The following is a 25,715-nucleotide window of genomic DNA, read 5'->3' as shown; positions in this document are numbered from 1 at the left end:
GCGCGAAGAAAAGAGCGTGTGAAAGGAAGAAAGGACAGAAAGAGAAACATTGGAAAATTCTTGTAGCAGTCGTCCTCGAGAAGCGAGGTTTCTCTTATTGTTTGCCAGACGAGAGAATACCTTGTGCACGCGGCGAGTGCAGTTTCACGGAACGCATTAAGAAGATGGAACGTGTTAATTGGAGTCGCGGAACGTGTTCATTCGTTGATTATTGTTCACCGTTCTGTTATCACTGTTACTCTTATTGATCCGTTTGCATTCGTCGATTAAAATAGGAACATTGGAGAATTGCCACTTGCAGATCCAATAAGGGGAAATTTGAAAATAAATATTACAATTAATATTGAATTTTAGATCAACAGGATCCATATGTTATATTATATTATGTTGCATACCATTTACAAGGACCATGAATATTCCTTAAATCTTATCCCTATTAACACTTTGACAGTCGCTGCCATGTATTCATGATTTTCATTTTTCACTTTATCTATTTTATCAGATACTAATTGTAATTTGAAAATTTATACATGTTCTAAATTAAGGTATACAAATTAATTAGCCTTCTTAATTCTTATTTTAAATTTCGATATTTTCCCATGCTTCTGTGTATTTAAAAAGTGACGCGAGGATATGATTTTAATAATTGAAATCATCATAACTTTTTCGAAATGAATCTTTAATTAAAAGAAGGCACAGAGTTGATTTGTACATCTAAATGAAGCTGTCAAAAATAATTCCATTAAAATAAAAAGATAGACAGGGAAATTACAAGAATCATAGATCCACGAATATGCGGCACTCAAAGTGTTAAGTACGTATCATACTTTCAGTACATTATTATAAAGGAACAAGAGAGTTCCATGTATTGATAATACTTGAAATCAATGACTGACATTCGACATACGTTCATACTATCATATCGAGCATACGATAAATGAAGCTCACACCTGATGTACGTATATATCTATGTGTGTATGCGAGAGGAAGAATGAATGAGGAAGTACGAAAAGAGGAACAAAGCCACGTTAAGCTGGTTGCGATTGGTGTGTTGCAGACACGAGGTGCCTGTCACCTCGGAGCCGATCACGGTGATACACATGGACGAGGACGTCGTCGTGGTCAACAAGCCCGCCTCCATCCCTGTAAGTGGTGTACTGCCAGAACTGTACTGCCAAAAATGAAAAAAAAAAGAAAAAAAAAACGCATGCGCCTCATCTGCACGTCTAGTCAATTGTTCATTCGCTTCCTGATCGATTATTTTTGGCCATAGAACTACCACGCAATAGTTCTAGCACCAGGAAGCGACCAACTCAAGGATTTTTCAACATTTATCCTCATATCCATGATCCTTTTATTGATACATTGATCTGTTGTCCATATTCAGTAATACCTATGGTGTTTTAATTAATCTTTTTTTTCTTCTTTTGTTTATAGTTTGGTGCTGTTGATAGTTGGATACTTTCAGTAGCGAAAGGGTTGCGTAACATTTCTAGCAATCCTTTTTTCCCTTTAATTTCATTTTAATTCTTGATAGCTGACTGCTTAGAATACTACAATATTTAAAATTTTACATTATCTCCTTGAATAAAACCCTTTCGCTTGAAAATTAGTATCTCTAGCTTCAGAAAAAATAACACTGGGTCGTGATTGATCCAGCTCAATGTAACAACCTTGCTATCGCGTTTAATTTAATAATAATTTTTAATACCCTAACGATGAAAAGGGTTAAATTCTTTTTTTATCGAGTGCTCTTCGATGCAATCAGCTTGGTTACTCGCTATCCTAATGTTTGGAATACGTCCGATTTTATGGGATCTAAGTTTGAACACATTCCTCCGATCGTTAACTAATTTAAGAATCGGGGAAATAATCTGTCGATTCGAACGATATACGACTACAACGAATGAGCATTTACGAGAAACGAAGTGGATATTTAGATCCGTTTGATTTTACCTCTGCCATTGGAATGTTGCTTATTCAGAAAGCAGAAGAATAAAGTAATATACATTTATCTTCTTTTTTTATGGAAGTCTTTGTTTTCTGTATAATCAAATTTGAAATTTTTCGAAGAATCGCTACAGGGGTTCCATAATCTGTGTAAAATCACGTGTAAGTTTGATGTTTGATAATATTTTTCTTTCTTTTATTAATGAAAATTTTCATTTTTATTACAGATTACTTCTAACTAAAATAAAGATAAAATCAATAACAAAGGAGATGAAAAAATTTCATTTGAATAGAAGTTTATTTTTACAATGTCTATATTTGTTTTGGTTTATCGTTCAGTATATTAATTGAAGAAACTAGTTGGAATCAGGGGAAATAGAAGAAGTTGTAGATTTATTTTGAGAATTTGATTTTGAAGATACCTGGCATCAGTGTACGATCGTTAAATGAGTGAATTCATTGACCTGTTAAATAAAGTTCTAATCGAATTCGAGTGTACTTCACGTGATTCTAAAGTTGATTCTCCTGGAAAATTCTCCGGCAAATGAAAAAAAAAACATAGATTTTACTATTTTTCTTTATTTTTCATTTAATTTTTCTAGATAGCATAATTTTGATTTGAATTTTACAAATTACACAGAAATGGTAAGAAAGAATGAAAAGGTCGTTCAAATCGTTCAAATCCTCGTGTCAGATTCGCGTATCTCTCTCGTTCGTGCGATTAGTATGTCATGGTAAGTTTCCGTTTCTGATTGTCTTGCAATTAACTGCACGCGCATTTAAACACGACTGTATTTTACTAATTCTTTCCTATATCCGAGCGTCTTTGTCGTTTAGATTTACTCATCGTCCGGGACTCGGCGACCTTCGACGTGGCAAAACGTTTATGAATAATCGTGTGGCAATTTTCTAAAGGATTTTTACACCGTCATTACTTCGCATTTTACCTTGCATTTCTGTATTACTCTATCATTGTAATTATTTTCTTAGTAGAAATAACTTTTGAGAGCTTCATTTAACGTACGTTACAATGGATACAGTGAATTAGGAGGGGGTAAATTTACGGTAGATTCTCATTATATTACCCTTTACCCTTCAATTGAAACATTTCCGCCCCTGTACCCCGTCCACGGTAATATAACGAGAGCCTACTGTAATTCGAAATCTTTTATTTCCATTTTCTAAATTTTCTAGTATTTCTTTAGATATATTTCCAATATAGAAAAGTCTTTGAACGCTATTAAAGGGTGGTCATTAAAAAATCGCAATTAATTAATAAGCTCGTCGTTTTGCAATGGAGTCGTGTTCATTATCCATTAACCAGCCACCTTTTCCCTCGCTTCCATTCCCCTGCACACCAAGTAATCGCGTTATAATTGAAAATTACACGGTCGCGTAACAGCTGTGTGTAAATTACATCTCGTATCGATGTGTCGTTGAAAGGGTACGATTGAAATAGCTGGGATTCTGCTCGTTGAAGGCGACGTATTGTCAGCTAGATAAATCATTACGCGTCTATGACAACCGCTGAGAATACCATCGGTTTATGGCTTTTGCAAGATTAATGGTAAAAATGATTTGGAAAAATTATGGAAAATGTTAACCGACGGATGATACTTTCTATTTCTCTGGGACGTTGCATGGGAATGTTGATACCACTGGTAGCTAATTTTTAAAAATTCAGAATTTCAATTTTTACAACCTTATAGTTCGTTAGTTTAGAATTAGTAAAATTGCGAATCAGAAGTATACTAAAACTGTGTGAAACGCGTTAAAACGACGTTTAATCACCGTTCACCTGGGCTCGTTTTTAATCACCGCAGAAAAAAAATAACACTTCGTTGGGCCATGAAACGATCATTTAATTACGAAGGAACAATGCTACCGGGTCAGTTTTATTTTCGAGCCTTTTATTCAGACCGAAATGGTCGCAGAAAAGCGCGTGAAATTTTACGAGAGGAGACTCGATCGTAGCACGGATTTTTCCAACAATACCTAGAATCAAAATCTGTATTTTATTCTTCGCTAAATGGATACACACGCGTACCATTTGTGGAAGAATTAAAACATTCAACGGATATAAATATTATGGTAGAAATAATTGAAAAAAAAAAAGGAGGGATATTTGTGTCGTGAAGTTTTTCTTATTCTCCAAATTTGGAATAATGCAACAGAGAACTTATTTTACTTAAAAATAAGAAGAAAAGAGAGTGCATTCTGACTGATGTAAAATCATAGTACGTGAAACGATTTATTTTTACTTTTCTGAAAGAAAATTTCTTTTCTTTTGCAATTTATCCTCGATATCCATTAGATATTCATGCCACTACTTTAGTCGGACGAATTCTATAAAAAGAATGATATCGTTTCATGGTTCCAAGTTCGTTTTAGAAAAGAAAGGAGAAAAGCGCGTCGACGATAGCTCGGCGTGCAATCGCCTTAAAAAATTAGGTCCGCCGAGGAAAGCTTCTTAACGTAATAAAAAATAGTTTGACCTGAAAAACAGAGATGCTTCGGAGTTCGCCACTCTATATAGGGTGGCACGACAAATACTTTTTTACTTAATTAGAGTTAAAGCTTTCTTCTTCTACAGGTCCAAGAGTCAGGTGTTTTTAAAAATCCCATCCATTTAATCTTATACCGAAATTTGCAATTTTTAAACCGACCGACATGCTTTCGAATACGTTCAATTAAAAAGAAATGCCTTTTCCCTTAACGAGTTTCTTCGTCAAACAAATGAAACAAATGCGAGAGGTGTGGCTGAGCTAACCCCTTAAAAACGACGTTCCACCATCAATTCCGTACCATTAGAATATTACCATGAACGATCCATCGTGATCGTCGGTTCACGTGTGTACGAACGGACGCACGTGCAAACAACACGCGAATCAACCGACCGTAGTGACGGCTACGACCCATTTCTCTCGGTCGTTCCACGAAGGGGGGAAAAAAAAAAGAACCGATGACCGACTACGACAAAGGGGAACATTTGTACTGGACGGGTGTGTTTGTGCTCGCCACAAGGTGGACAGAAGGGGCTCTGATCCAAAACCGTCACAACGGAAAAACGCGACGAACCGGTGTTTGACGATCGGCGGTTTTCCGATGACCGGACTCTATATCATTCTCTTCTGGTCGACTGGCCGTTTAATTATTTATTTACTTCTGCCCTTTGACGACTTTCAATTTCGAACGAAAGTTGATTCATTTTCCCCGGTGATTTTACGTTGTTTTCGGTGTTTCCCTTGTCCGAAGTACCCTGTTCGAACGATTCGAATTGAAAAGTCGTCGAATGTCGATAAATCGATGGGTAGGAAAGCGTTAAAGGCGTGGATAGAACGTAAACAGGAAGTAACAACTGATAGATGTGCTGACAGCTGGTTGACAACGAGTGCCACTCGATAATTCTGTCTCTAACACCCTTCTTTCTCTATGTCGGCTATGCGCCTGACTCTAATCACTGCCAACCATCAGACATTTCATTTATTTTGACAATCTTTAATTATAGCGATTATAGCACCCCTATGCAATGATTGACCTTTTTCATAAAGGAGTAAGAAATATAATGCGTTCGTTAACCCTCGAACGGCGGACCATGGAGAGAGCCAGAATTCTAATTAAACTTATTTTGTAATAAATGAGTTATATTACATTTTCTAATTTTTCAAGAAAAGGGTCAATCATTGTATAGGTATCGATAACTGTACACGTTACCCTATAGCGCAATGATCTTTCGAAATTCTATAGTAAATATCATATTTCCAATGTACGAAAGTGGAGAAATCTTACAGAATCACAGATTGAATGTACCCATTTCCGTTCCCTTTTAATCTATATATTGGATCCGTTCTTCAACAATGTTTTCTCGATAAATAAACCAAGTTGAATGTTGAAATTGCAGGTGCACCCATGTGGTCGGTACCGACACAACACCGTCGTCTTCATCCTTGCGAAGGAGTACAACCTGAAGAATCTCAGGACGATCCACAGGTTGGACAGACTGACCAGCGGTATTCTCCTTTTCGGTCGAACGCCGAAGAAGGCGAGGCAGATGGAGCACCAAATAAGAAACAGACAGGTTGGTTTCGCAACACTGGTATGCAAGGGGAAAACTGGCCGCATTTCGATGCCAAAGTTGACGGGAACGATGTTGGGACGAGAATTCGTGTCGGTTTCTTTACCGAAGAAATATCGCGAATTATTATGAAACAGCGAAATGCTAATGAACGTTTGAGAAAGTATTAGAAATTTCAGCATCATAATTTATCGATTATGATTTCAACATGGAGAATCACTCGAATAGTCGAACAGACTTAATTTGTAAACATCCGCATTATTCTAACGAAGGATAATTGATTGTTGATCTGAGGGAAGAGATTTAACGATCTAAAGAGTTAGAATAATCTTTAATGAACATTCTTATCATGATGTAATACATAGATGTAGATGAAGATACTTAATTGACTTAAAGTAGATAAAGCAATAATTTTTTTTAAATCAAACATGCTAGAGATATTGTTTGCAGCTGCGTTGGGCGCCAAATAAATAAACCGGAAGTCATCTTGCTGTTGCACTTTTCGGTGGAATATTGTATCTTTTACAGTTATCTAACAATAGGATGACCGCCATGCCGCTCGTAATTAACGCTAATTGTTGAAATCCATTGTTCCAGGTGCACAAGCAGTACGTGTGCCGAGTGGAGGGCGAGTTCCCCGAGGAGGAGGTCGTGTGTTCCGAGCCGATCGAGGTGGTGTCCTATAAGATCGGCGTGTGCAAGGTATCCGAGAAGGGCAAGGACTGTGTGACCCGTTTCAAGCGACTCAGCTACAACGGCAAATCATCGGTGGTCCTGTGCAAGCCTCAGACTGGTCGTATGCATCAGATCCGAGTCCACCTTCAGTATCTCGGCTATCCGGTGGTGAACGATCCGTTGTACAATCACGTGGTGTTTGGTCCGCAGAAAGGGAAGGGTGGCAATATCGGGAAGACCGATCAGGAGTTGGTCAGGGACTTGATCAGCATCCACAACGCGGAGAACTGGCTGGGAATGGACGGTGACTCAGAGATGAGTCTGTTCAAACCGAAACTGGAGATGGAAGATCGTGTTCTAAGTAACGATAAAGACGGCTCTTCGCCATCTTCGACGCCGAGCATCGGTGAGGAAGAACAACAGCAGCAACAGCAACAGGAACAATCTTTGAAGGTTACGGTGGGCACCCAGACAGGATCAGAACCACCCGACTCGAGCTTCGCGAACGACAAGCTGACAGTCGATCCGCACTGCTACGAGTGCAAAGTGAAGTATAGAGACCCGAAACCATCCGATCTGGTTATGTATCTACACGCGTGGCGCTACTGCGGACCAGGTTGGGAATACGAGACCCCTCTTCCAGCGTGGGCGGCCAGCGACTGGACCGAGGAGGACCGATAGTTCCGATGGTTCGGCAACCATCCGGACGAGCTGTCATCACCCCTTTTTTGATATCCTTACCCCGTGCCTTCCATCCGCCAGCGAGCGATCTCGACCATCGTACATGTACCCATACCCCTGTGACTAGGTCGCTGGACTCGCGAGCACGACAGACCTTGCGGTCCTACCAGAAGGTGTCTGCGCTGATTCCAGGCTCTTTGGAACTGTCTTGGCTGGTCAAGCCTCGGTAAACTTGTCAGTTTATTACTATAAAGTCGTTCTTTCTTGAAATTCTAATGATTCTCCAAGGTGTACAGGGTTTTGCATTTAAGAGTGGAACCTTGCTGAACCTATTTGTAGGTGAACTGATCGTTACTACTAAAGTACTGCGAGTGATTTCTGTAACACGTTCACCTGGTGTATTGATTGTAATTTTCAGAACTTACGATTTTTCTGTTGAGATCATGCATCACCATAGAAAAGGGGTTGATTAAGTTTTCCAGTGATTACAAGTTTTTGATAGATAGAGATTTTGCCTGTCTCCTGGTAGAGTGAATCATCTTTCTGGATACAGGCAAATCGAGTGAAAAATATCAAACAACCTGGCATGGGACGATGGAACGATCCTGACTGGTTCTATAAACTGATCGACCGAAAAGTCACTGCCACGGATGTGCGCGAGAGAAGATTGATGCAACTGTCAGCAGCGGGGAACCTGGATGGATCGTTATCGTTTGTGTACTTGATTTATGATGTAGATAGAGAAGGGGAAAAAAGCGTTCATCTACTCTGTTTCTAAGGCTTCGTGACAGGAACGGAATTTTTTACTAATAATTTTGAAAGAAAGCGCGCTCTGAGTCATTAGCTACGCTGTTCCTATGAAATTCTGCTCTGTCCTTCCTCTTCAACTGGTAGAACGCGGTTAAAACGATGCACCGTTCTTCCAAAGTCATGATTGATTAAGGCTAACTTCGTCTTCAATTTAACGAACTTTGAATGAAGTTAACTCTCTCCTTTTTCTTTTTTTCACTATCTATTATATAACGAACAGTTTATTCTACCAGTTAAAAGTTAGAGGAGTAATTCCAGCAAACTTTATATATTAAATTTGTTTGAGAACAGAGCAACTTTTACATTCTATACATTTTATTTGTATAACTTAACATCCTCAAAGGATCATATACACCACAAAGTGGCTTTTAATCACTTTTCCAATCAAGTTTCCCCTGTTTAATACAGATCCCATCGAACTTATGAATTAGGCAAAGAGTGTCCATCATCGTCCAGGTGTATGTCCTTTCATAAATCATATGTAAAATGTTTTAATGACTGGTATTCAATGATCATCCTTGAGAGCCGCGCAGGCAAAGGGCTGACGTAGGAAACTGCAATAGAAACGCGTCTATTTTTATGGCCGATTATATATACGAAAAACTAAATAATGGCGCAGGTCCAGCGGCAGGGGTCTCCAACAATAAAGCGTGATCTTGCCACAAGAATATAGCCAACGATCATGCCAAAGAGCGAGCGCATGTCTGGCGAGAGAGAGAATGAGCTAAGAGTGAGAGAGATAGGGAGGGAGAGAAAGAGAGAGAGAGAAAGAGCTTCTTCCAAATCATATCGTGTACGTGTACCTTGTTCCCATGCGAGTCGAAATGACCGCGTCCAAGTGGCAGGACTTGCAACAAGTACAATCGAGCGAGTGAAATAACGAGATTAACGTCGTACATTATTTTGCTACGAGTCACGTTCGTCTCCTCTAGCGGGGCTATATATAGGGTTTTATTGTATATTGGGATGTCTGTGAGTGGAAGTGGGAACTCGATTACACCTATCATTCAGTACTGATTGCAAAGTAAAAGTCAAATTTTCTCCTGTTCCATAACTGTTGAGATAAACGTTGATCGATCCCCTGGAGGGAGTTTGAAATGAAAATCATAAGTTTTTCAAATAAAATCTGGAGCTTAAGTCTTCACCTTTGATGAATTATATTTAGATTGATTTAAATACCCTGCAAAGCCATATAAAATCAATTTTTATACGCGAAAGCTTTGTAATAATAAATACCTAGGAAATGAACTATGAAAAGGAGAAATTGAAATTTTTCGAATTCCCATAGCTTCTCACGATTCTCAAGAGCAAGAAGCAAACAGAGAACAGTGGACAGAGATTTTAGGTAGATATACGTAGGAGGGAGATAACGTAACAACGGACCTATCATAAAAGACAGTGTGTGCGCTTACTAACTCACCCGGGATAGCTTGCCGGTAAGCGAAAGTAAGCTATCCCGACTTGTAATGGCTAGCTTAATTTTATTTAAGTAAAACTAACTCTCGATGATATCGAAAAAAAAAAAAATAAAAGATACGAGATGTAAACGAGGAAGGAAACTCTAAAAGACAGTCCCAATTTTAGCGGCACAGAGAGAAAGAAAGACATCGGTTTGTAAATCGAGCGAGCGCTTTTTGTATGTACATATATATATTGTATATTGTATACGCACATTGTACCGTAATCCGAGCGACATTATCATTGTACCGTAGTCAGCGGAACCTTAGAGCTAGAGAATTTTTTCTTGTATAATGAACGAATAAATGCAAAGTATCGTTCGGTATAAAGGTCGCGGCAATCTTCCCTTATTTCGATTTTCGTCTCGTTCAATCATTCCGCCCTCTGATACTTTGTAAATTATAATTCCCCGCTGCATTAGGTTTTCATTAAAGAACAAATCTTTTTAAATTACACGCTTTATCTCCTCTAGCATTAAATCGCATAGAAAATGAAATTTCGAAATTTCCCTATAACATTACACGTCTATCCACATACAAATACAGAGTACTTTTCTCTATCTATTTTATTTACCGAACCGTCAATACTTAACCAATAGTCCGGTAGAATTACAGAAGAAATTCGACTACACCGCGCTTTGGTTCACATTATGTACACTGCAAGTAAATACAAAATCATAAACGTAAATTTGTTTATGTCCCGTTCGCTTATTCGATGATAGTAAATGCGGAAACTAGAACTTTTCTAATCTCTACCTCTTTATTTTCAATTGGACACAGCTTGTTTTCGCTCTCTAATGCGCGCTTGTATTTCAGGCCTAAAATGCCTGATCAATCCTTGTACCGGCCACGCTGCACCATCCGCTAAAGCACAAATAGTGTGCAGTTCAATTTGTTTAGTCAGCTCCCATAGCATGTCTATCTCGTGCTCTTCTGCTTTACCCTCCACGAACCTGAACAGACACGTTACTTTTAGCTAGAACAACTCCTAGCGATAGAAAGAATTATATTCGTATACCTCTTCATGATTTTGAACATCCAGCTAATTCCTTCGCGGCACGGAGTACACTGACCACACGATTCGTGTTTGTAGAAACTGATGAGGCGTGTGATAGCCTTAATAATATCTGTTTGCTTATTCATTACGATCACAGCTGCAGTACCAAAGGAGCTCTGCACTCTGACGAGATCGTCAAAGTCCAGCAATACTGTATCACACACGCTGTAAGTTGTTTTAAATGAGTACATATTTTGAAACGTTTCTACCAAAAATTGTATACCTTTTCGGAATAACAGGAGTGGAGGATCCACCGGGTATCACACCCAACAGATTATCCCATCCACCGATCACTCCTCCAGCATGCCTTTCGATAAGTTCTTTCAAGGGAATGGACATTTCCTCTTCCACTGTGCAAGGATTGTTCACGTGCCCGGAGATGTTAAACAATTTCGTTCCATGATTACGTGGGCGACCGAATGACGCAAACCATGTTCCTCCCCGTCGACAAATCGTCTGTATAGGAAGTTTATATTTTAAGGCTGAAATTATCTCTCTATATATATTTCTTTCACAATGGTATTAAATGTGCCAAATACGTACAGGAGATACAGCAACTGTTTCAACATTGGTAACAGTTGTAGGGCATCCAAATAATCCAACATCAGCTGGGAAAGGTGGTTTCAACCTTGGTTTCCCTTGTTTCCCTTCAATAGACTCGATTAGGGCTGTCTCTTCTCCACAAATATATGCTCCAGCACCTCTTTGTACAAATATATCAAAATCATAGCCAGAACCACATGCATTCTTTCCGATAAGGCCAGCTTGGTAAGCTTCCGCAATTGCAACTTGCATATTCGATGCCTCGTTGTAGAATTCGCCGCGAATGTAGATGTAAGCCGCGCAGGCACCCATGGCACGGCCAGCGATAAGGCAACCCTCTACCAGCTTGTGTGGATCGTGACGTAAGATCTCACGATCCTTGCAAGTACCAGGCTCTCCTTCATCTCCGTTTACTACTAAATATTTGGGCCTTCCATCCGATGGCTTATTCATAAAAGACCATTTCATACCAGCGGGGAAACCTGCACCTCCGCGACCTCTTAAACCAGAGACTTTAATTTCATTTATGATCCAGTCTGCACCCTTGTCCAGGATCTCCTTGGTTTTGTACCAATCTCCTCTTTGTAAAGCGCCCTTCAACCTCCAGTCGTGTCTTCCGTATAAATTCGTGAAGATACGGTCCTGGTCAGATATGGGACTACCTTTTTTCTACAGGAAAAAATGAAACAATGTAACTGACACGAAATTCGTGTTACGATATTATATAAGGAATGGAATGATGGTACCTTTCCCTCAGGTGCGGCATCGGCAAACGTTCTTTGCGGCTGGCTGCTAAACGTCACTCCAAGAAGACCTTAAAATCAATCGGATCCCTTTAATTACATAACCTTGTCTTGCTAACGATACAAAATACCGAAATTCAAAAACAATGAAATGTCGTATCTGGTCTGAAATGTTTCGAATACTCTTCATACGGTAATGAAACAAAGCAACTTCACGACTTACCTAATTGTCTCCTTGGAACCTGAAAACAACGTACTACGGCACCAGCCATTTTGCCATTTGCAGCACGGCACTCACGGCAGTACGATAGTAGCGCTCTGTGGGTGACGGAACATTCACGAAACCATTGTTCATAATTAGGATAATTATCCCTACCACGGGAGTTTCCAACTCCAGCGAGTGTATACTTATATGACCGTGGTATCAACAAATGTGAGGTATTCGTGGATGTCAGAAGCTTATAAAAACGGTGAAATATATGTTATCATTATAATATTGTGTTAGAAGTGATTAACAAAGTAGTACTCAGTAAACGGTAATATATAGCAAGTTTAACCTCTAAATATAAAACATCTATCAATTATATTGACGATTCTTATTTAGTCTAATTTATTGAAAAACATTTGGATGTTGTAATTAAATGGTATTTATTGAAATATTTTTTTATTTTAAATCAATGATATATTTCGTTTCTTTCGCTCGTAATTAATTATTTTGTGTTTAAGGTTATATCGCTGAAATTTTGTATATATTTTCTTATGTTTCGGTGTTTTCAATACCGTGCTATTAATTCAACATTATTCGTAAAAGGTGAATTCATGAAGATTGTGTTGTAAATCGTAGTAAATAAACATGACGACCGCAGTAAAAACATTGTGGAAACAAGCGTTAAATACATTTGATGAACGAAGTAACGTTGGGTTTAAGCTTTGTCAACAAAATTTTGACAAATTGCGATATTTGATGAATAAAATTACAGCCGAAGATGTAAATTTGAATCAGCAAATTCTAGATTTCATTCAAGTACAACATGCACCGATGTGGGTTATTGACATATTTGAGAATAAGGACTTTGCTATATCAATTTTTATATTGAAACACGGATTTACAATGCCAATACATGACCACCCTGGAATGTATGGCTTTTTAAAGGTGTGTGAAATTTGTATTTTCTTGTTAACATAAATATTTAATATTTTATGTTCATATATATTATTATTATTTCATTTTATTTTTGAAACATAGGTAATTAGTGGGAAAGTTCAAGTGAATAATTATACTTTGAAAGCAAATGAAGATCATGCAATTAAACTGAATAAAGAAGTAATGGCATTTAGACATAAACTGATATCTTTGCACAGTAATTCTCCTGCTTGTACTCTTACACCAAGAGAAAGAAACTTACATGAAATTACATGTATTGAAGGGCCAGCTGCATTTTTAGATATACTTAGTCCACCTTATGATGTAGATGATTCAGGTAAGGGACCAAGACCGTGTACATTTTTCAAAACTGTTGGTAGTTCTAAGTTATGTACAGATTTATCAGATATAATTGAAGAAGTTAAGTTATTGGTTATTGAGGGTCCACCAGATTTCTATTCTGGAAGTCTTAAATATACAGGTCCACCGTTAATGTGACCTGAAGTATTAAGATATATTTAGATCTTGTGTTCTGTTTGTTAAATAATTCTGCATTTTGTGTATTAAGTTGCACTTATAATTGTATCATAAACTTATAAATGTTAAAATGACAATTTTAATTAATTGGGCAATATTTATATTTCTTTTTGCATTTTTCCGCATATGATCATAAGATGGAATAAGAAAACAATTTCCTTTATAAAAATAAAGTAAAAATGTAGGATAAGATTTTTTTTCAATTGTCAAGGAATATTAGCTTGAAAGTTATTCGGGAATACACTTGTTAAATTCTTAAGTAATCTCATATCTTAGTAATTACATGAATATAGATTGATAACAATGTAACTGTGTATCTTACGATCCAAATTCTTAAGTGGTGTTATAGCCTATGTTTATTCATTTTTCAATAATTTTGGTACATATAAGTTTTTTAATATAAATTTATAAGTAACAATTAAGTGTATGCAAACCTGAAAAAATTTTAAACTAAATTTTTTCGAAATAAAATGTCACGTGAAAATATTCTATATTTTCGATTTATTTTTCTTGGTTCCATGTAATGTGCAAGAAATCGTATTAAACATTATTTTGACGGTATACAAGTAAGGATGTGAAGAATGAATGTATCATATGTAACACATAATAAGATACACATGACAATTATTGGATAAAAACAAAATTTTTATTCATATAAAACACGTGATAATTATATCACATAATACGTAAAACATACAAACGATATCTCAATAAAGTTATGTTCTACTTTCTGGTATATGAATCACCAGTTTTCAATTGTTTGTGCATTTCTTACAGGTTATAAAAATATACTGTACTATAACAATATAGTTTACATTACACAACAATAATCAATATTAATATTCCTTTAGTACCTCTGGTTTTATACTTTAATTTTGTTAAATGAATGTTATAATATAATAATTTAAAATAGGAAATATTATCTTTTTTTTTTTTAATTAAAAACAGAAACGACTGGTATGTACAATGTAATAAAATTAAGAAATTAACATATTACATAAAGAAATAAGTACTTACGTAAATTAATTGTAAATCAGAATGTTATTTATCTAGGTATATAAGAAAAACACGAAGTATCGATTTGAATTGATATTTACTAATTTCTTATATCTACAGCAAATTAAGGCATTTACATAAAATAAAGTTTTGTTCCAAAATTTTTTTACTAAATATATTAATATGTTTAATTCAAGACTTATCTATGACAGAAATAAATTTTTGAAAATACCGTCCCCTTTTCCAAGCAGTCAAAATATGAATAACTTTTACCGAAGATACTGTTGCTTATTTCTCAATGTACAGGAAATTTGTAATTTTAGTATAATAAATAGTATCGCTTCATTATGTAATTATTAAATTTGAAACAGACGAAATTGAATTATGGTAAGGAAATATTACCATTACTCAATTTTTAGTTATTAAGTAAGAAGGTGAATGGACATTATTGTTATTCCATTGAATAAAATATTCCACACCTGACACAATATTTTACCGATTGAATTTATGTATATAATGACATTTTCCATACATATATATGGAGAACAACGTACGTATCCGTTAAACCTGATTACAGTACCCATACATTTATATTGCTAAAAGTAGATGGTATATTGGAAATCCATATTTACGATAAAAGTATTCTAAAAAGTTTAATTATTCTACATCTGAAACGATATACTGTCCTTTGATAATATATTCTTGAAAGGTAGTTTACATGCATTTAACTTGTCTGCGTTTCAGAATTTTGCTGTCTTCTATACAGTGCGACGTTATTCTCCGTATAATCCATTATCCGACGCTGACACTGTCTTACATATTGCTGTTGTTTATGATAAATTTTGAATGCACCTTTTATTGTTATAAATGCTATACCTCCCTACAAAATTATATACAGAATATTTAGTGATGTACATAATGATTAGCTTATTGTCAAATGTATTTTATACGTACAAGTAACGTCCTTTGAAAATTGGAGTGTATACTTTCAAAAAATATTTTTCCACATATGCTGGCAATACTCGGCAATAAAAGTGCACCACAAAGAATGCGCGTCGCTGATACTGGATCACTCATAGGTGGCATTTCCTCAGATTGTACTCTGTCATCACTTGAATAACTATAGCGATAGATACATATAATTGCAAAATAAATGATGTATTTATTTCAAAGTTATAAATCTACTTTTGCACATACCTACTGGGTAAAAAATGCCTTAAAATAGGAACTTTACACGCGTGTCTCCTCAGAAGGTTAAGTGCCTGATCTTCCCATCTTAACATTTTACCCAAAACTAATAATATTGGAATAGTTGGCAAACCAACTAATAACACCAAAGGATCAGCTTGCTCCATCATAGCTAGACCATCTTTAAGGCCAACTACTTGCATAACAGTGACAGCTCCATATGTTACAGCAGTCCAATATATAGATGCAGCAACTATGCTAGCCGCGATAAAAGGGCAGATACGAAAAATTATTCCATCAATTGTATCCAGTACTATAACTAACGGACCTGAAATAATTATATAAATTATGTACACTGCTAGTAATAGTGATAGTATGATTCGATTTAAAATTTATGTAAATATTAAAAGAACTAACCCATATTTGGATATACAATAATATACTCCGTATTACATTGCGGACATGCTACATGTGCACCCGCTCGTCCTTTTTGTTTCTCGTCGACCCATCTTTGTATACATCCTTGATGAACCCATTTAGTTGTACCGCGACAATGACATGGTTTTACCCATGATGCTGTTGCATCATCTTCGTCTGTTGCAAAACACACCCAACAATATCTTTTGCTGTATTAAATAAGAACATGTAGTCAATAAGATGTATTCAACTTTATATCTTCTTCAAATCTGTATCAATTTAACTGATACTAAAACGTACTCGTCTTCAGAATTTACCGCTGATGCATTAATTTCTGGTTGATTTGGAGAAGATGCACCATCAGTCACATCACTTTGTTGCACATTCTCTGTAGGTTTAGATATTGCAACAGGTGCAATAGGTTCTTCATTAGGTGCAACTATTGCAGCCTGAACATCCTGCGCTTCTTTAATAATAGGTATTAATTATTGTCTCAAATTTAAGAATACGAATAATCATATGTGCTCATTACATCAAATCTTTTTAAACTACACTTATTACTATTCGTATTGTAATTTATATTATAAATATATGTTAATAATATTTCATTCTTATGTACTATTCAGAAAAAGGTTTTGTTAATAGTTATACAAATTTTTGTAATAATCTTTTATAATGGTTTTTACCATTATTCAATTCATTAGTCTGTCTTTCTGGCCTTCTGGTGCCAAATCTTCTTAAAGTTTCCTCTATACTTGAAAGACGACTAATAGATCTAATCTCAGATTCAATGCGTACTATACTACCAGGAGGATCAAGTCCATATGAAATATGTGGTAAATTGTTATCTGACATTTTGTCTTTAAAAATATAAGACTTTTAATATTTCATCACTATGTTATACCTGAAAAAATACATATTATTATTTATAAAGAAATATAGTGCAATTTAAAGTATATTAAATTACTGCATTAAATATTAATGTAACTTGTACCAAATTTCAAGGACATTGCATAATACCATATAAATGCAATATGTACATACATATTGCACATTATAATGTGCTACTAATCAAAGGACATTTACCTTTTTACATGTACTTACATATTTTTTTCTTTATTGTGTTATGCATTGTTACTAAGTTTTAGTGATACCTTAACAAATATCTATCAAACTGTTTCTTACATTAAATTGAACAGCAATGTTATTTTCCTAAAATGCACTATAAACTTTTTGTAAAACAATTTTGTTAACAACTGGTATGTTGTTATGAAGTTGATTGTCTACTGGTTATCGTGTATTATTTTAAACTAGAATAATGTATTGCAACACATTGCAAGGTTTATTTGTCATAAAATGAATATTTCAGTTAAATAAAAATTGTGCAAGTTGTGATAGAGAAATAGATCGATAGTATCTTGTGTTAGCAATGATGAAAATTCATTATTGAAATCGAAAGTTTATTAATTTCTACCTGTAATGCTATTCATAAACAATTCACTGTTACACATTTACGAAAGGATGAAACCATTGACATCTTTTCTTAAGATATAATGTTAAAAACCACAGTTTAGTTATATATATATATATATATATATGTGTGTGTAAATCGTTGTTAATATTTTATGATAGCACGACAACGCAATTTTTGAAATTCACTCTGGAAATTACAGATTTATTTTTTTACTATTATTGGTAACAATTAAAAGTTACGTGAAATTGCTGCCTGTACTGACAACATGTTAATGCGAAAATACACCAATCTAATATACCGCCAAACTTTAAACGCTTTTAATTATCGAGATTTTGATTTATATCACAAAATGATGAACGAGTTGTAAGTACTCAACTTAACTTCTCTTTCTTAAGTTGATAATCATTTTTCTATAAGACGTCGTGATTTATACTTACAAAATTTTATTATTTTCATTTTTCAGCGCCATCTTCATTTCATCATTCAAGAATTTCTACTTTTCCTATATCACCATTATTCGTAGAGGAGTTTACTTTGCTCGATGCTGTACGTAATAAAGGCTAGCTCGCAAGAGAATATTTTACTGTTCAATCAGCTGATATGCAAGAAAGGTGATTGGTCAAATATATTTCTTTTTATCCTCTTTCAATTCAACTACATCCTTATAAGCGGAAGTAAATTGATCATTGTAGTATTTTCCTGCCTGATTCGCTGTTCATATGTGTGCCTAAACCAGCCTAAAGTGGTTTATGAATTCCTCAACAGCGTGGTAGCATTGCATAGAAACCGTAGATAAAAACGTGATGAAATAATGCTTGAAATGAATCGGATACGAATTTGAAATCAGCAATTATACCAAGAGGATGACGACTAATAAAGAATCTACACATGACGGCCTTTTGAAAAGGCTTGTCAAAAGTGATGAAAAGGAGGTTGTGAAATGCCGGACTAGTGCGGATAATATTGAAGGGCATAAATTACGACACGGCACGGACAGTTTTCCAAATATTAATGCAAGACCGGTTGACGATATATCAATCGAATTTTTTTACAAACCCCACAGCATTACATTGCTTCTTATTGCAATCGGAGCTGTAATATATTTTGCCTTTACTAGGTAATTATATGTTCATATATTTATTTAATTGTAAATTTTAAAACTTGTACATATCAGTGTTAATTTAACACAGGAACACTACCAATGTTGAGGACAATATTTGGGCTGGAATTCTCTCCATCATATTTTTTTTTCTTATCATATCAATACTCACATTTCCAAATGGACCATTTACGAGACCTCATCCAGTTGTTTGGAGACTTGTGTTTGGCTGTAGTGTACTATACTTAATGGGGCTGTTATTTATGTTATTTCAAGATTATGAAACAGTCAGAAAGATCTTTGTTTGGATAGATCCTGACTTGGCATCATTTCACATTGATATGGACAAAGAATATGGTGTTAATTGTTCTGATATTACATTAGAGAAGATATGGAACCATTTAGATGTTTTTGCAGCAGCCCATTTCTTAGGGTGGACGTTTAAAGCGATATTAATTCGTCATTTTGGTATTCTTTGGGCCATCAGTTTAATGTGGGAAGTAACAGAAATAGCATTTGCTCATTTACTACCAAACTTTGTGGAATGTTGGTGGGATGCTTTTATACTTGATGTGGTTGTCTGTAATGGTTTGGGTATCTGGGTAGGATTAAAAATTTGTTCTCTTTTGGAAATGCGAGAATATAAATGGGTAAGCATCCTTGACATTGAAAGTACTACTGGAAAATTGAAGAGAGCAATGCTACAATTTACTCCTGGTAGTTGGACTGCTGTTAGATGGTTGGATCCAACATGTACATACATGAGATTTGTTGCTCTAAGTCAGTTGGTTATTTTCTGGCAGGTTTCAGAGCTAAATACATTTTTCTTGAAGCATGTTTACGAATTCCCACCTTCTCATCCATTTGTTGTAGCAAGATTGATACTCATTGGAGTAATTGTTGCACCATCTGTTAGGTAGGCAAGACCTATAATAAGAAAATGAACTAGACCTTAATTAAGCATATAAAATTTTACTAAAAAGTATATATTTTATTATAAATTGTAGGCAGTACTATTTGTATGTAACAGATCCAACATGTAGTAGAGTAGGGACTCAATGTTGGGTTTATGGTGCAATCATGGTTACAGAGGCTTTACTATGTATCAGGCATGGTGCTGCATTATTTGAACGTACTCAGGCATTAAATATTCTTTTATGGCTACTGTGCCAGTCTCTAGTCTCAGTTCTTTGTGTCTATGGCTGTGTTCTGTGGCATCAGTACTTTGAGGTATGTGTTTTGTGCTTTGGAATTGAATTATTGATTCACTTTGTAACTAATTGTATGATTATCTGTGTATTATTTTTTTTTCCAATGCCTTGTGCATGGCTCTTGTATTTCCAGACGGAAAAGAAAGTTACTTCAAAACAGTCTATTACTCAACTAGACAACAGCCATCTGGATATAATTCCTAGCAGTGGTATGTGTTGGTATCTACTACATAGCATAAATAACAATTCATGCTAAGCCGATAGTGTACTGGGCTATTGACTTATAATTAACTGATTACTAAATATAAATCAAGAGTGCTACAATCTGTTATATAACTGACATGAATGGTATCAATACATAATAAATAGTGTCATGGATGTTTTTATGTTCTCGGTATTGAAAGACGAAAATTTTTGTATGCGTGTACGTTGTGTTATATCAATAAAATTTACAAAATATATAGACCAAAAGTAAGTGCAACAATAATGAATATTTATATAAAAATATACATTGTCACAGCTCAGTTCATCATTGGTTTATTAGACTCAGAATTAATGCATATTTATAGCGATCGATTTATGTTTTAGGGAGTATGGCTGATTCTACAAAATCTATGGACTCGCTGGAAAAGAAGAAACTGTGAACGGGTTCAGAATAAAAAATGACCAACTTAAGGTTGAATTATTTATTAAACTTTCTAGTCGCATCATAAGAGCATACACTGAAGACTATTTGAACTTAGTAAGTTACTGACGAATGTATGAGCTCTTTTGAACTTTGGATACCGCGTCTGTTTGTGTGTGAATATTATTGGAAAAAAATCTTGTTCCTGAGAATAAATGAAGAGCGTCGTTACCACTTAATTATGCTTCCTTACAAAGTATTGGTCGCTGCATTGTTTACGTGTTACAATTAATTCAGTTACACTGAAGATATGGAAATGGAGTGCATGTATAACTTGGCATTATCTGTGAACCTTCCGGACAGTCCCAAGCTTTACCAAGGAGCTTGTTATTGGACGCCGAGACAAAGATGCGAATTCGGCTTGGTAATTGTTCGTTCTCGTACAGTGATATATACGATGATGTAAGTGGTGACTTTGTACAATGCATCTATAAAAAGAAAAAAAGGAATCGTGATTGTAAACTATTATATACTACTATTATCATAACAATATTATAGTTTTATTTAAAATATCAATGCCATAAATATTACTGTAATAAGAGTACCTGAGCGTAGGTGAGATAGAATAACTGATCGAACTTAAGTTTAAGCCACGGAAGATGAACTTCCTCGGGAGATCTCAGTCGACCCAAAGTATCGTAGGCCAATCTGAGCCCCATTGCTTCGGATAGGCGTTCGTTTAGACTCAATTGCAAAATCTAAAATGCGTTGAAAAAAAAAAGAATATTGCTTTTAGACGTTTATTAAAATGAATGTTTTACTTTAAAATCGTATTTTTACATTATAACGATTTTATAGAAAAACAGAAAAAGATGTATGAGTTTACCTCGTAAGCGACAGTCTGCCCTGAAGACGATATTGTCATATTCATAGGATTTTGATAAAGAATATTTCTCTCATTGTTAATGTAATCCTCTTTATCACTCAACAAAGAGTTCTCGGTGTCTCGAGTTCCATTCCAATAATAGATACCTAAGGATACACGTTAAGGTATATTGTTGCATATTTGAACGATAAGATTTTCTTTCTCGATCAAATCTACTGTTACAAGTAGATCGCTGTGTCATTATAAATATGAATATGTATATCAATATGAATATTACGTATCGTTGAAACATACCATTTGCGTCGAAGTGATGAGCAATTTGATGTGCTATCACGTTACCAAGTGTCGCCAGTATTATGTAATCGAACGAGAGTTCATCATATTTCGTGGACCAGTCGATCACACCGAACGGTATCACAACAAGATTTAATCCATAAATCGCAAGCCCTTTGGACTGGAACGGTGTTGCGTAATGAGTCCATCTGTTAGTCCATTTAATCCATATAACAGAGTTACATTAATTCATATATTTATTTGTATTTGTAAGAACTTACGTTTGTTCAGGGTCACCTGGATTTTTAAATAATTCCGCATATATTAGTCGTCGATACCTTTGCATCAATGTGACAGAGTTCTCGACATAATTGTCTGATAAATCGATCTGAAATCATAAATTGTCCTACTATGTTAGTTGATGCGAGCAACATGTACGAGTCTTAATATTACGCACATACTTCTTATTGTTTCTTTATAAAACACAAGTGTTCTTTCATTTTTTTTTTTAAGTACCTCGTTTGCTTTAGTTATTCTGTAAGTAGACGTGTTGTTAGTTAAATAGGAAATATCAGGTACAGCAATTTTCAAATCGTCTATTTTAGCGATCAACGCATTGCGTTCATTCGGTGCGGCCCATTCTACCTCCTTTACATTTAATTTTAGAGTCTCTTTAAGTTGATCAAACAATCTGTGTATCTGTTAAGTTATTAAATAGCGATTAAACATTGTTATGTAAACGATCCCTTCTAATAGTCACGATACACGAAGTTAAGTCTTACTGTTTTATTTATGTATACGAGTTGATCTCTCGAAAAGGAGGAAACGTACAAATCCGATGCTTCCGGGATTAAAACGTTAACAGCTACTCGAAGGCAATATTCTTTAGCTTCTCGTTGCTTTGGCAGAACCAGCTAGAAAAGAAATGGGAAATGGTTAAAATGAAAACATTATGTTAATGAAGTAGGAACAAGAATGTACCTCGTGATAAAGATTGCGTGCATACAATCCTAACAGTGCGTTATTTAATTGCATAGGATCTTCATTTTTGAACTTTTCCAGGCTTTTCAGTCCTTGAGCCAGAGCATCGTAGAAGTAAACCTGCACCCGAGCTTCCGGTTTAATTTGTCTCTTAGTTAATAAATAAATTAATTGTGTCCAATTCACCTGCGAACACGTTAAAAAATCTTATTAACCATTCTGTCAGGCGAATCGATTAAGCGAACAAATTTCTTACGACTTTGTAATTTTTATCTAGCGTCTCTATGTCGACTCTTGTGTAGTTTTTCATTAGATAAGCCTCGCGAATCTTTTCCTTAGACGGGTAATTCTGGAAAACAATAAAACGATAAGCCATCGATAATGCTTATAGAAATCGATGGACTTACCGCGAAGAATTTCTGCACTATTTCCAAATCAATTTTAATAACCGTTGTCTGTACATTTTGCAAGATGTTGTATGTAGAGTTTAGCTCACTAAAGACGCCGAGTGCTGTCAGAGCTTTTGAAATGGATTTTATAAACTTCTCGGTATCATTCTAAAGAATAAATTAGAGTTTTAATTGAAATTTCAGTGATCCTCTTATAGCGCATTGTTCTACATATTCATACTTTGCAAGCTTTATATTCATTGTACAGTTTCCCTAAATCCACCGTTTCTTGTTCTCTTTCGAATTCGCTCGCGTAACAAGGATCATCTGATTCCTCTATTTCAAAAGGATTTTTGTACGTGGTCGGTCCTATCTTAAGGGTGAAATGTTTTGGTGAATACTCGTCTAGGTCTGGAGAAAGATCAAACAGTAATGCGCTAGAAAAACAGATACAAAAATATGCGTATAAATGTATGATTATTTTTGTAAACTTGTTTTCTGAATCTCTCACCTGTTCTGTAACAATAGTTTAGCGAGAAGCTCGGTAAAGCTTGTATGATTTTTCGTCCAATCTTCGGTGGTGTAAAACTTTCCAACTTTGTCCAACGCCTGTCTAGCTGTAACCGTGTTACAAAAAGCATGTAAACGTGTGTATTATTTAAATTTCTGTGTAGAGTAAATGGCGATATAGGGAAGGCAGGAATTTTAAAAATTCTAGTTTTTACACTATTAATATTAAAAGTGATTTAGAAACAAAATAATCTCCCCTAGATCGTCATTCTCCCCGGGGATGCCTAAGTAGAGAGGCAAGAGTCCGGGAAAGCTTACTATGTTCGATACTCTGTACCTAACTTTATCCTTTCAGTTAACTCAATGTTCTCGTATTGCAGACAGCTGTTATAGTATTTGGCGAACAGAGAGGATTTCCCTTGACGAAGTTCTTTCTGCATTTGCCCTGAAATATTTCTTATTTATCTTTCATGGCTTGGATTGTTACATTTTGTAGCGTTAATTATTAATTTATACGCACTTAATATCCGCTCATAAGCTACGTGTTCCAAATTCTGATCAACAGTCTGAGGATTCGATTCAAAACCACCACAAGCGTACTCGTAAAAGTCTTCACACGGATCAGTCGTGTGATTCATGTAAAATAACATTTTGCTGGCTATATTTTTGCATTCGCCTGTTGTACATATTTTCTCGTTAATTGAATTAACAGTGGACGTAATTAGAGGCTCACTTGTGGTATCATCCATCATTGTACTCAATATTGTAGGATGATTAAGCGTATCCTGATGATTCTCGGTGGTAATTTCTGTTATATTATTCGTCGTACTTTGATACACTTCTGAAAAAGTATCTTCAGTAATGAAATGAAGATTTGTGGAATTGGAAACAGAATAGTTTGAAGATTGTGTGGTGTTGATCTCCTGCTCTGTGATCGATGATACATCTTCAGTACTTGTATTAATTGTTGAACGATTATCATATAAATCATCTTCGTTTACTGGAGATATTGATGCTACTTCCGTGGTATCAACCTCACTTAAGAGTTTCCCAAATTTGGACGAGTTACCACTTTCATTAGTAAAGTCTACTATATTATAATCTTCTGTAGATGTCTTAAACTCTGGTATTGTTTCTATCGGTTCGAACAAAGTGATCGATGATACATTTTCAGTACTTGGATTAATTGTCGATGGATTACCGTATAAATCATCTTCATTTACTGGAGATATTGATGCTCCTTCCGTGGTATCAACGTCATTTAAGAGTTTCCCAAATTTGGACGAGTTACCACTTTCATTTGTAGGGTCTACTATATTATAATCTTCAGTAGATGTCTCAGACTCTGGTATTGTTTCCTTTGGTTCGAACAAAGTGACCACAGTATTTGGATAATAATTTGATTTTGTAGTCGTAGTCGTCCTTTCTGTATGGTGTTCATGATCATGGTGATGATGCTGTAACAATATAATCATTTTTTAATTGAACTTTGATAATGTTAGTTGTGAGAAACTCACCTGTGCTGTTCCCACTTGTTCACCTTTGTATTCAGGTTGATTGACATAACTCTTTTTCCATGGTAAACTGACGAGTATGAGGATAATACAGAGGAAGAAAAATATGATTAATGCTAACAGACAACTTCTGTAAGATTGATCATATTCTGCTACTTTGTTGTTTTCTATAGCAGTGACTTGATAAGATCTTTGAGAAGGCATTCTTTAAAGTATAATATATTTATATTGTTTGCAAACGATGTTCACTACGTGCACGAGAATGCTGCGTTTCTTTTATTGAATCAAAGTTGAACTAAAGCTAATACAAGAAAAGAAACGGTGATTGTGGTTTCGTTGACCACTTCCTTTTATGTGTTATCATTAAATGTTTCCCTAACGTCCGTAATGAACGATATTACGACCTTTTATTAATTCCCGAGGAGCGTATATCAGAGGAATTGGATCGAATGAAATAAAATACTCTGATTGACACAAACA

The 25,715-nt window shown here is 35.4% G+C and overlaps 6 protein-coding genes across 14 annotated transcripts in view; 3 read left to right on the top strand and 3 right to left on the bottom strand.

Moving 5' to 3' along the window:
• Positions 1–9,723, top strand: part of LOC117602260 (pseudouridylate synthase RPUSD2) — an 89,583-nt gene extending 79,860 nt beyond the window's left edge. For all 3 annotated transcript variants that reach the window (XM_034320044.2, XM_034320035.2, XM_034320043.2), the window contains 3 exons: positions 1,058–1,145; positions 5,852–6,028; positions 6,623–9,723. In XM_034320044.2, coding sequence (XP_034175935.1) covers positions 1,058–1,145; positions 5,852–6,028; positions 6,623–7,381 — 1,024 coding nt within the window. In that variant the 3' untranslated portion in view covers positions 7,382–9,723. The remainder of the gene's footprint in view (positions 1–1,057; positions 1,146–5,851; positions 6,029–6,622) is intronic.
• Positions 9,724–10,091: 368 nt separating this feature from the next.
• ND-51 (NADH dehydrogenase (ubiquinone) 51 kDa subunit) lies at positions 10,092–12,278 on the bottom strand. Of its 2 annotated transcripts, XM_034320051.2 has the most exons (7): positions 12,215–12,278; positions 11,995–12,062; positions 11,249–11,917; positions 10,929–11,161; positions 10,667–10,870; positions 10,405–10,601; positions 10,092–10,305 (listed from the first exon to the last, which is right to left on the bottom strand). In XM_034320051.2, the coding sequence occupies exons 1-6, from the start codon at positions 12,261–12,263 to the stop codon at positions 10,415–10,417; spliced, it is 1,410 nt and encodes a 469-aa protein (XP_034175942.1). In that variant the 5' UTR covers positions 12,264–12,278; the 3' UTR covers positions 10,092–10,305; positions 10,405–10,414. The 2 variants fall into 2 exon arrangements, with proteins under 2 accessions (XP_034175942.1, XP_034175941.1); XM_034320050.2 differs by having other exon boundaries at positions 10,092–10,601.
• Positions 12,279–12,319: 41 nt separating this feature from the next.
• On the top strand, positions 12,320–14,596 carry LOC117602265 (2-aminoethanethiol dioxygenase). Of its 2 annotated transcripts, none has more exons than XM_034320059.2 (3): positions 12,320–12,527; positions 12,803–13,144; positions 13,238–14,596. In XM_034320059.2, the coding sequence occupies exons 2-3, from the start codon at positions 12,845–12,847 to the stop codon at positions 13,631–13,633; spliced, it is 696 nt and encodes a 231-aa protein (XP_034175950.1). In that variant the 5' UTR covers positions 12,320–12,527; positions 12,803–12,844; the 3' UTR covers positions 13,634–14,596. The 2 variants fall into 2 exon arrangements, with proteins under 2 accessions (XP_034175950.1, XP_034175949.1); XM_034320058.2 differs by having other exon boundaries at positions 12,321–12,635; positions 12,718–13,144.
• A 150-nt stretch (positions 14,597–14,746) lies between these two features.
• LOC117602264 (E3 ubiquitin-protein ligase MARCHF5) lies at positions 14,747–18,311 on the bottom strand. 5 transcript variants are annotated; one of them, XM_034320053.2, is made up of 7 exons: positions 18,185–18,311; positions 16,960–17,177; positions 16,574–16,739; positions 16,274–16,482; positions 15,866–16,184; positions 15,623–15,788; positions 14,747–15,548 (listed from the first exon to the last, which is right to left on the bottom strand). In XM_034320053.2, exons 2-7 carry the CDS (start codon positions 17,126–17,128, stop codon positions 15,393–15,395), a joined length of 1,185 nt encoding a protein of 394 aa, XP_034175944.2. In that variant the 5' UTR covers positions 17,129–17,177; positions 18,185–18,311; the 3' UTR covers positions 14,747–15,392. The 5 variants fall into 5 exon arrangements, with proteins under 5 accessions (XP_034175944.2, XP_034175948.2, XP_034175947.2 ...); XM_034320057.2 differs by lacking the exon at positions 18,185–18,311 and adding an exon at positions 17,748–18,163 and having other exon boundaries at positions 15,623–15,779; XM_034320056.2 differs by lacking the exon at positions 18,185–18,311 and adding an exon at positions 17,748–18,161 and having other exon boundaries at positions 16,574–16,736.
• Positions 18,217–21,466, top strand: l(3)77CDf (phosphatidylserine synthase 1 homolog l(3)77CDf). Its single transcript, XM_034320048.2, has 6 exons — positions 18,217–18,358; positions 18,440–18,864; positions 18,938–19,762; positions 19,854–20,076; positions 20,191–20,266; positions 20,646–21,466. Exons 2-6 carry the CDS (start codon positions 18,611–18,613, stop codon positions 20,699–20,701), a joined length of 1,434 nt encoding a protein of 477 aa, XP_034175939.1. The 5' UTR covers positions 18,217–18,358; positions 18,440–18,610; the 3' UTR covers positions 20,702–21,466.
• LOC117602258 (endothelin-converting enzyme homolog) lies at positions 20,976–25,439 on the bottom strand. The gene is made up of 15 exons (XM_034320032.2): positions 25,239–25,439; positions 24,242–25,178; positions 24,059–24,166; positions 23,723–23,828; positions 23,453–23,648; positions 23,230–23,379; positions 23,079–23,171; positions 22,823–23,008; positions 22,624–22,755; positions 22,358–22,540; positions 22,123–22,229; positions 21,863–22,050; positions 21,569–21,714; positions 21,288–21,440; positions 20,976–21,170 (listed from the first exon to the last, which is right to left on the bottom strand). The coding sequence occupies exons 1-15, from the start codon at positions 25,437–25,439 to the stop codon at positions 20,976–20,978; spliced, it is 3,081 nt and encodes a 1,026-aa protein (XP_034175923.2).
• Positions 25,440–25,715: the final 276 nt, after the last annotated feature.

This window comes from Osmia lignaria, chromosome 13 (genome assembly GCF_051020975.1).
Source record: "Osmia lignaria lignaria isolate PbOS001 chromosome 13, iyOsmLign1, whole genome shotgun sequence".
Lineage (NCBI taxonomy): Eukaryota > Metazoa > Arthropoda > Insecta > Hymenoptera > Megachilidae > Osmia > Osmia lignaria.
The sequence above is the reverse complement of the archived record's forward strand: the minus strand, read 5'-3'. Positions and strand labels throughout refer to the sequence as shown.

What these genes read in the sequence shown, in the direction of transcription:
- LOC117602258 (XM_034320032.2), bottom strand. Translation starts at nt 25,439, where the DNA reads ATGCCTTCTCAAAGATCTTATCAAGTCACTGCTATAGAAAACAACAAA. An exon ending in ATGAATATAAAGCTTGCAAA is followed by an intron (nt 23,380 to 23,452) that starts GTATGAATATGT and finishes TTTATTCTTTAG; the next exon opens with AATGATACCGAGAAGTTTAT. An exon ending in TAGTGCAGAAATTCTTCGCG is followed by an intron (nt 23,172 to 23,229) that starts GTAAGTCCATCG and finishes ATTGTTTTCCAG; the next exon opens with AATTACCCGTCTAAGGAAAA.
- LOC117602265 (XM_034320059.2), top strand. Translation starts at nt 12,845, where the DNA reads ATGACGACCGCAGTAAAAACATTGTGGAAACAAGCGTTAAATACATTT. An exon ending in GAATGTATGGCTTTTTAAAG is followed by an intron (nt 13,145 to 13,237) that starts GTGTGTGAAATT and finishes TTTGAAACATAG; the next exon opens with GTAATTAGTGGGAAAGTTCA.
- LOC117602264 (XM_034320053.2), bottom strand. Translation starts at nt 17,128, where the DNA reads ATGTCAGATAACAATTTACCACATATTTCATATGGACTTGATCCTCCT. An exon ending in GCGGTAAATTCTGAAGACGA is followed by an intron (nt 16,483 to 16,573) that starts GTACGTTTTAGT and finishes TATTTAATACAG; the next exon opens with CAAAAGATATTGTTGGGTGT. An exon ending in ATTTTCAAAGGACGTTACTT is followed by an intron (nt 15,549 to 15,622) that starts GTACGTATAAAA and finishes ATAATTTTGTAG; the next exon opens with GGAGGTATAGCATTTATAAC.
- ND-51 (XM_034320050.2), bottom strand. Translation starts at nt 12,263, where the DNA reads ATGGCTGGTGCCGTAGTACGTTGTTTTCAGGTTCCAAGGAGACAATTA. An exon ending in ATGCCGCACCTGAGGGAAAG is followed by an intron (nt 11,918 to 11,994) that starts GTACCATCATTC and finishes TTTTTCCTGTAG; the next exon opens with AAAAAAGGTAGTCCCATATC. An exon ending in ATGTTCAAAATCATGAAGAG is followed by an intron (nt 10,602 to 10,666) that starts GTATACGAATAT and finishes GTGTCTGTTCAG; the next exon opens with GTTCGTGGAGGGTAAAGCAG.